This window comes from Mandrillus leucophaeus, unplaced genomic scaffold, assembly GCF_000951045.1.
Source record: "Mandrillus leucophaeus isolate KB7577 unplaced genomic scaffold, Mleu.le_1.0 Scaffold112, whole genome shotgun sequence".
NCBI lineage: Eukaryota > Metazoa > Chordata > Mammalia > Primates > Cercopithecidae > Mandrillus > Mandrillus leucophaeus.
In genome coordinates this window covers 1,407,618-1,416,459 of record NW_012099432.1, presented here as the reverse complement: position 1 = coordinate 1,416,459, position 8,842 = coordinate 1,407,618, and the positions used below count along the sequence as shown (strand labels likewise).

Below are 8,842 nucleotides of genomic sequence, written 5' to 3'. Positions count from 1 at the left end.
AAAAAAGCCAGGTGCAGTGGCTCATGCCTGTAAATCCAGTACTTTGGGAGGCCGAGGCGGGAAGATCATGAGGTCAGGAGTTCGAGACTGGCCTGGCCAACATGGTGAAACCCCGTCTTTCCTAAAAATACAAAAATTAGCCGGGCATGGTGGCACACACCTGTAATCCCAGCTACTCAGGAGGCTGAGGCAGGAGTCTTGCTTGAACCAGGAGGCGGAGGCTGCAGTGAGCCAAGATCACGCCATTGCACTCTAGCCTGGGCAACAAGAGCAAAACTCCGTCTCGGGAAAAAAAAAAAAAAGTATGTGGCCAAGAGGGGAAGTAATGTAGGTCACGGAGGTGTAATTCATGGTTTTTGGAAGGCAATGGCATCCTAGACTAGCTACCTGTTACATGTGTACAAGCTGTACCTCCTGTGCCTCAGTTTCCTTATCTGCAAAATGGGAAGAATCACAGCAACAATTTTGGTACCATGAGGGAGATGGGCTACCTGACAATAAGACAGAAAACAATGTGGAGCGGAGATGGGGCAAATGGTTCCTGACAGCTTTCAGCACCTGGATCTAGCCATACCTGAAGTTGACCCTGTGAGCTGACTTCAGCTCAGTGAACCAACAAATCCCCTTTTGGGCTGGCTGAGAAGATGGAAAAAGGAAAGGCGAGTAAGTCCTGGCAGGGTGTAAGCCTGGCTTTTTCTGGGAAGGTCTCTGAGTCAACAGTACATACGAGAGGTCTGTGTGGGAAAATGAAGCCCCTGGCAGTGAGATCCCATAGAATGGCCTTACCTGGAAACGAGACGTTCACGGGCTCGCTGAGGTCTGACAGCTGGGGCTGGTTGAGCTCGCCTAACACTCCATACTGGCAGTGGAAGGGAGCCTCGCTGCTGCTGCCATTCAGGTTAAATGTCACCCCGCGCTGGTCTCCGTGGGCCTGCAGGATCTGGACCACCTGCCCCCCTCGATACAGTGTGAAATTCGCCCCCAGGAAGTTCCCAGGGGCCATGCATGCGATGTGGATGGGGTCCTCTTGGTTGCTTGGGTGCGGGGGCACCAGCCGGATGGACGGTCGTGGGATCGCCAAGGAGCCTGCGATGCAGACGGTAAGGTGGGTGGGTGCGTGGTGAGAGTGGAGGCTGACCTGGCTTTGTGGCCTCTGGCAAGTAGATCACCCTCCCTCAGCCTTGTGTTTTCTGTGAGTCGGGAGGCTAGTGACCCTACCCCACACTGCCTGGCACATGGTGACGGCTCCCTGTAGTTGAATTAATTTTCATTTTTCTTTTTTTTTTTTTGAGACGGAGTCTCACTCAGTCGCCCAGGCTGGAGTGCAGTGGCGCGATCTCGGCTCACTGCAAGCTCCGTCTCCCGGGTTCACGCCATTCTCCTGCCTCAGCCTCCTGAGTAGCTGGGACTACAGGCGCCCGCCACCATGCCCGGCTAATTTTTTGTATTTTTAGTAGAGACGGGGTTTCACCGTGTTAGCCAGAATGGTCTCGATCTCCTGATCTCGTGATCCGCCCGCCTCAGCCTCCCAAAGTGCTGGGATTACAGGTGTGAGCCACCGCATTTTTCATTTTTCTTTGAGTCGGAGTCTTACTCTGCCACCAGGATGGAATGCACTAGCGTGATCTTGGCTCACTGCAGCCTCCACCTCCCGGATTCAAGTGATCCTGCAGCCTCCCAGGTAGCTGTGATTACAGGCATGTGGCACTACGTGTGGCCAATTTTTATATTTTTAGTAGAAATGGGGTTTCACGATATTGGCCAGGCTGGTCTCGAACTCCTGACCTCATGAGATCCGCCTACCTTGGCCTCCCAAAGTGCTGGGATTACAGGCGTGAGCTACCATGCCTGGCCATCAATTTTCAGTAATAGCATTGGTTATTACACAGCAGCACAACTATACCCTTATTACTTTATTTTTATTTAATTTATTTACTATCTATTTATTTAGAGACAAAATCTTGCTTTGTTGCCCAGGCTGGAGTACAGTGGCCTCAGCCTCCTGAGTACCTGGGACTACGTGCCACCACGCCCGGCTAATTTTTATAATTTTAGTAGAGATGGGGTTTCACCATGTTGGCCTGGCTGGTGAACCTGGCTAGCTAATTTTGCTTATTTTGTGTAGAGATGGGATCTCACTGTGTTGCCCAGACCCTCACCTCAAGCAATCCTCCCACCTTGGCCTCCCATGAGCTGACTCCTGAGTGGTGAGGAAGGACCCATTTGGAGAGCTGGGGAAGGGCATTCCAGCAGAGGGAACAGCATAGGCAAAGGTCCAAGGGATGGAAGGGGCATGGGGGTGTTTAAGGAGGAGCAAATGCCGGATGCAGTGGCTCATGACTGTAATTCCAGCACTTTGGGAGGCCAAGGTGGGAGGATTGCTTGAGCCCAGGAATTTGTGACTAGCCTGGGGAACACAGTGAGATCCTGTCTCTATCTAAAAATTAAAATTAAAATTAAAAAACGAGCAGCAAGGAGGCTATCATGGCAGGAGGGAGGAGGTGAGTGAGGGGGGTGGCAGGAGCGGGAGGGGATGAGTGATGGGGAGGGCAGGAGAAGGAAGGGCAGAGGACTTTTATCTTCTTTTCCAGGCTGGGGTGAGGAATATGGATTTTGGAGCACAGCTTCCTGCAGGATGAAGTTTCCTGGGGACCCATCTCTCTCCTGACTGCCCACAGGCTTCTGAACAGAGTGTCTGGCCAGGTTGAGGTCTACACAAACCCTCCCTTGTCCAGCCTTCAACCCCCACCCACCCCTGCCACACTGATATCCCCCTAGGTAGACCCTCCTCCTGCCCCAGCACTCAAGGAGCCTTCGGAGACCAAGCGGGGCTGAGTCATGGGGTGTGGGCACAGTTGACTCCAGAGGGGTGGTATTTCTGATATTCGTAAACTTGGGGGTGATAAGGAGCCTAACAAGAAAAAAGCAACACTGCTGGAGAATTTCCAAGGCTCATGGGCAAACCCATCTGCCCAGGGCTCAGCCTCCTCGATGCCCTCGGAACGGCAGCCCCTGCACTGGTTTCTGCCCCCAGAGCGGCAAGGTGGACAGGGGATGGGGGGAAAGGTGTGGGGGATCTGAAAGGGGGGCTTCAGACTCACCAGCTGCAAGAAGCAAGATGGTCCAGGGCATCTCTCCCCCGCGTTTGGCTGGGAAATCCGGCAGAGGCCAGAGGGGCCCAAGGCTCCCTGCCAACTCCTCCTGTGAGGCCAGATCGGGGAAAGGAGAACCAGGGCTGATTCTCAAGCTGAGAGTTTCCTCACTGGCAGGAAGTTGCACACACAGGCTTGAGCACTGAAAGGGACTCTCTCCTCTCCCCACCCCTTCCCCAAACATACATCAGACCCGGGCACCTCTCTGGCCGCTGATCTGCAGGTTAGAGGAGAAAAAATGGATGAGATGGTTAGGTGGTTTTCACCAATTTTTCCTTTTTTTTATTTTTATTTTTGAGACAGAGTCTTGCTCTGTTGCCCAGGCTGGAGTGCAGTGGAGCAATCTCGGCTCAACGCAGACTCTGCCTCCCAGGTTCAAGCGATTCTCCTGCCTCAGCCTCCTGAGTAGCTGGGACTACAGGCAGGAGCCACCACGCCCAGCTAATTTTTGTATTTTTAGTAGAGACAGGGTTTCACCATGTTGGCCAGGATGGTCTCGATCTCTTGACCTCGTGATCCGCCTGCCTCAGCCTCCGAAAGTACTGGGATTTCAGGAGTGAGCCACCGTGCCCAGCCTTTTGTCTCTCCTTCTAAGAGAACTCCTGGGAATGAGACAGGGTGACAGCAGTGGGATGTTTGGAAACCCACACCCAAGACACAAACCATAGCCTAACCAGCGCCAACATTTAAACAAATACGGACAGGAGTGGGAGGACATGGTAGTTAGGGCTTGGCCTCTGCGACCTCAGGCACGGCTTACCTCCTTTGAGCCTTCAGTATACTGTTCTGCAGAATGGGGCTAAGAGTAGTAGACATTAGGCCAGACACGGTGGCTCACGCCTGTAATCCCAACACTTTGGGAGGCCGAGGTGGGCAGATCACCTGAGGTCAGGAGGTCAAGACCAGCCTAACATGGTGAAACCCCGTCTCTACTAAATACAAAAAATTAGCCGGGCATGGTGGCAAACACCTGTAATCCCAGCTACTTGGGAGGCTGAGGCAGGAAAATTGCTTGAACCCAGGAGGTGGAGGCTGTGGTGAGCTGAGATTGCATCACTGCACTCCAGCCTGGGCAACAAGAGTGAAACTCCATCTCAAAAAAAAAAAAAAAAGAGTAGTGGACATTAGATTCAAAGAACTTGTAGTAGGAAATGCAATGCCTAGTGGGTAGTGAGTGCTCACGAGGTAAAGTTACAGGGAGGAAAAAGGCTCAGAAGTTTGATTAGCCAGGTGAAAGGGAATTCCAGTTCCAGATCAGTTCTGGATATAGTTTGTGATAGAGTTCACAGGATAAACTGCCTCTTGTTTACAGCCCAGAAACGTCCAAGTTTCTCTTACTACTGGGTTTGCATTTATCTTATTAAACATTTCTGTTCGAGCCAATCGGGTTTGCTTGGGGGTCTGGACCCAAGAAGGACATGGCGTGTGGTCATCAAACACCAAAATGCATCATTAGAGTGAACTTTTTTCTTTGGCCACAGAAAGCTCATTCCAACCTTAGGGCCTTTGCACACACTATTTCCCTGGCCTGGAACACAATTCTATCAACCTGGTCAAATCCTGCTTCTCCCTCAGATCTCAGTTTAAATATCACTTCTGGGAAAACTTTCCAGGCCCCTCTGGACTTAGAATAATCTCCCAGGTAAATTCTTCCACAGTGCTCTGTAATATTCCTTTATTGCAATTGTCATGCTTGTATCTTCAAGGAATTTTTTTTTTTTTTTTTGAGACGGAGTCTCGCTCTGTTGCCCAGGCTGGAGTGCAGTGGCCGGATCTCAGCTCACTGCAAGCTCTGCCTCCCGGGTTCACGCCAGTCTCCTGCCTCAGCCTCCCAAGTAGCTGGGACTACAGGTGCCGCCACCACGCCCGGCTAGTTTTTTGTATTTTTTTAGTAGAGATGGGGTTTCACCGTGTTAGCCAGGATGGTCTCGATCTCCTGACCTCGTGATCCGCCTGTCTCGGCCTCCCAAAGTGCTGGGATTACAGGCTTGAGCCACCGTGCTAAGTTGTCAAATGTATTGGTGTAACGTTGTTCTTATCCCCTTACTATCCTTTTAATGTCTGTAGGGTCTGTAGTAATGTTCTTTCTTTCATTCCTGACAACAAAAATTAGTGAAGTCTCCTTGTCTCTTATTGGTCTTGCTAGGAGCTAATCATTGTTACTGATCTTTTCAAAGTGCCACAGTTTGGCTTTGTTGTTTCACTTTCTATTTTCTATTTTATTGCCTTTTGACTTGATTTTATTCTTTTCTTTTTTCTGGTTACCTTACGTTCAATTGGCTCTTTTTTTCCTAGCTCATGTTTTGTTTTTAATTTGTTTTTATTTTCATTTTTTTTTTTGAGACGGAATCTTGCTCTGTCACCCAGGCTGGAGTGCAGTGGCACAATCTCGGTTCACTGCAACCTCCGCCTCCTGGGTTCATGCCATTCTCCTACCTCAGCCTCCCGAGTAGCTGGGACTATAGGCGCTCGCCACTACACCTGGCTAATTTTTTGTATTCTTTAATAGAGATGGGGTTTCACTGTGTTAGCCAGGATGGTCTCAATCTCCTGACCTCGTAATCCACCTGCCTCGGCCTCCTAAAGTGCTGGGATTACAGGCGTGAGCCACCACACCCGGCCTGTTTTTAATTTAAACTTCACCTGCAGAAATTTGTATTAATACCTTCTTAAGATGGATGCTTATATAAACTCCTTTTATTTAAAAATAATTTTTTTTTGAGACAGGGTCTTGCTCTATTGCCCAGGCTACAGAGCAGCAGCATGATCATGACACACTGCAGTCTCAACCTGCTGGGCTCAAGAGATCATCCCATCTCAGCCTCCTGAGTAGCTGGGACTACAGGTGTCCACCACCACACCTGGCTAATTAAAAAAATATATTTGTAGAGACAGGTCCCATTATGTTACCCAGCCTGATCTTGAACTCCTGGGCTCAAGCAATCCTCCTGCCGCAGCCTCCCAAAGTGTGGGATTACAGGCAGCTCATTAACTTTAAACCTTTATTTATTTATTTTTTTTAAATGGAGTCTCGCTCTGTCACCCAGGCTGGAGTGCAGTGGCCAGATCTCAGAGCACTGCAAGCTCCACCTCCCGGGTTCACACCATTCTCCTGCCTCAACCTCCTGAGTAGCTGGGACAACAGGTGCCTGCCACCATGCCTGGCTAATTTTTTGCATTTTTAGTAGAGACTATGCTTTTCTAATTGGTTTTCTACACTGTTGTGCCCACCTTTGAGTGGTGTCTTCACTTTAACCTTTTGTGCACACTCACAATCCAATCAGCACACATTCCCCACATTCTGAGTCCATACAAAGCCCTGGACCCAGCAACACTGAAAGAGAAACCACACCCCCACATCTCCTCTTCACTGAGAGCTGTTCTGTCGCTCAAAAAAATTCTCCTCCCATCAGCCAGGCGTGGTGGCTCACGCCTGTAATCCCGGCACTTTGGGAGGCCAAGGAAGGTGGATCATGAGGTCAGGAAATCGAGACCATCCTGGCTAACATGGTAAAGCCCTGTCTCTACTAAAAAAAATACAAAAAATTAGCTGGGCATGGTGGCAGGCACCTGTAGTCCCAGCTACTCCGGAGGCTGAGGCAGGAGAATGATGTGAACCCGGGAGGTGGAGCTTGCAGTGAGCCGAGATAGTGCCACTGCACTCCAGCCTGGGTGACAGCAAGACTCTGTCTCAAAAAAAAAAAAAAATTCTGCTCTCATCCTCACCCTTCAATTGTCAGCATGTCCTCATTCTTCTTGGATGCAGGACAAGAGCTTGAGAACTGCTGAATGTAGGTACAAACTATAACACAGGTGGGCTGAGTGGACAGGGTGCCTCCAGTGTCAGGCCCCCACAGGTGGTTGGGGGCATTGCCGGCCATAGATGTCCCCGGTTGGCAAAGTGGCTGAGAAACATCCTGAGTCAATATGGTGCAGGAATCTACAACCTGGAATTCTGGTTTTTGTTTTTTTTTTGAGACAGGGTTTCTCTCTGTTGCACAGGCTGGAGTGCAGTAGGGCAATCATGGCTCACTGCAGCCTCAACTTCCTGGGTTCAAGTGATCCTCCTACATCAGGTTCCTGTGTTGCTGGGACTACAGGCATGTGCCACCATGCCCAGCTAATTAAAAAAAATTTTTTTGTAGAGATGGGATCTCACTACGCTGCCCAGCCTAGTTGGGAACTCCTGGGCTCAAGAGATCCTCCCAACTTGGTCGCCCAAAGTGCTGGGATTACAGGTATGAGCCACTCCACCTGGCTTTGACAGTGTCTGTGTTATTAACTGTCAGAGGCTCAGTAAATATTTGGTGAATAATTAGGGAAGAGAGTTTTTGGTTTTGTTTACTCAAGGGACATAAATCGCCCATTCAGACCCCAGAAGCCAGTGAGAATGGTGGAGTGGGGAGCTCTGGGCACCTGTCCTTGAGTAGAAACATTGAAAAAACATACAAAAATTAGCCGGGCATGAGTGGTGGGCACCTGTAATCTCAGCTACTTGGGAGGCTAAGGCAGAAAATTGCTTGAACCCAGGACGCAGAGGTTGCAGTGAGCCGGGATTGTGCCACTGCACTCCAGCCTGGGCAACAGAGAGAGACTCTGTCTCGGAAAAAAAAAAAAAAAAAAAGAACAGAACAGAAAAGAAAAAACGGGGTGGGAAAACCTGTCAGAATCAACTTTATCTGAGCTCTAGTATTAAGTAAAAGCTACTGGAGACCATTGTTTCAGACTAAGTTTCTGCACTGAGCCCCAACAGAGAAGACTAAAAATCAAAAAGGAGTCACTTCTGCTAAAGTTCTACATCACCAAACTGAAACTGAGCTGTTTTCTGACCTTCGTCATGACTGTTGCTGGATTCTAGAGTCTATGATCACAAATAAGGCCAATTGAGATCTTTAACCGAATTCGTTGTAATTTAGTTGTAATTCTGTCCTTTGACACTAGAAAATCAAGGTTGTTTTTGTTTTTGTTTTGAGAGGGAATCTTGCTCTGTCACCCAGGCCGGAGTGCAATGGCACGATCTCGGCTCACTTCAACCTGCACCTCTCGGGTTCAAGTGATTCTCCTGTCTCAGCCTCCCAAGTAGCTGGGATTACAGGCGTGCGCCACCGCACCTGACTAATTTTTGTATTTTTAGTAGAGACGGGGTTTCATCATGTTGGCCAGGCAGGTCTCGAACTCCTGACCTCAGGTTATCTGCCCTCCTTGGCCTCCCAAAATGCAGGGATTACAGGCATGAGCCCCCACGCCCGGCCAGAAAATCCAGGTTTGTGCCAAACAAGCGAACACTGAATTGAGAAAAAGGCACCTTGAATATGGGAGGAAAGCTCCAGGGTGTTTTTACCTGCCTTTGACCCATGTCCTTCGCCAGCACTGCAGAAGCCTTGAAGACAGCAGCCTATGTTCCCAGTCCTGGTTCCAGTGGAACCAGGGGGTAGCAGAGCAGCCCCCATTTGCAAAGAAGTCATGTGTCACACGACATTCCTATCAGTGATGGGTCACATACACAATGCTGCTCTCATGGGTGACCTTACCACACTTTTACTGTATTATTCTATGTTTAGATACACAAATACATTGTTACAGGTACCTACAAAATTCAGTACAGGAACATGCTATAGAGGTTTGAATCATAGAAAAAAGAGGCCATACCTTACAGCCTAAAAAATATATATTATATATAAATTTATATA

The 8,842-nt window shown here is 49.3% G+C and overlaps 1 protein-coding gene across 2 annotated transcripts in view; it reads right to left on the bottom strand.

Annotated features, from left to right (window-relative positions):
• LOC105549894 (chromosome unknown open reading frame, human C19orf38) overlaps positions 1 to 8,842 on the bottom strand; it is a 40,905-nt gene that overhangs the window by 24,598 nt on the left and 7,465 nt on the right. Inside the window, exons 2-3 of one of the 2 annotated variants that reach the window (XM_011994601.1) lie at positions 3,102 to 3,201; positions 787 to 1,086 (exon numbers count right to left, since the gene is read on the bottom strand). In XM_011994601.1, the coding sequence (XP_011849991.1) occupies positions 787 to 1,086; positions 3,102 to 3,201 (400 nt within the window). Of the gene's footprint in view, positions 1 to 786; positions 1,087 to 3,101; positions 3,216 to 8,842 lie in introns of those variants that run through there. The other variant, XM_011994611.1, reaches the window with a different exon arrangement.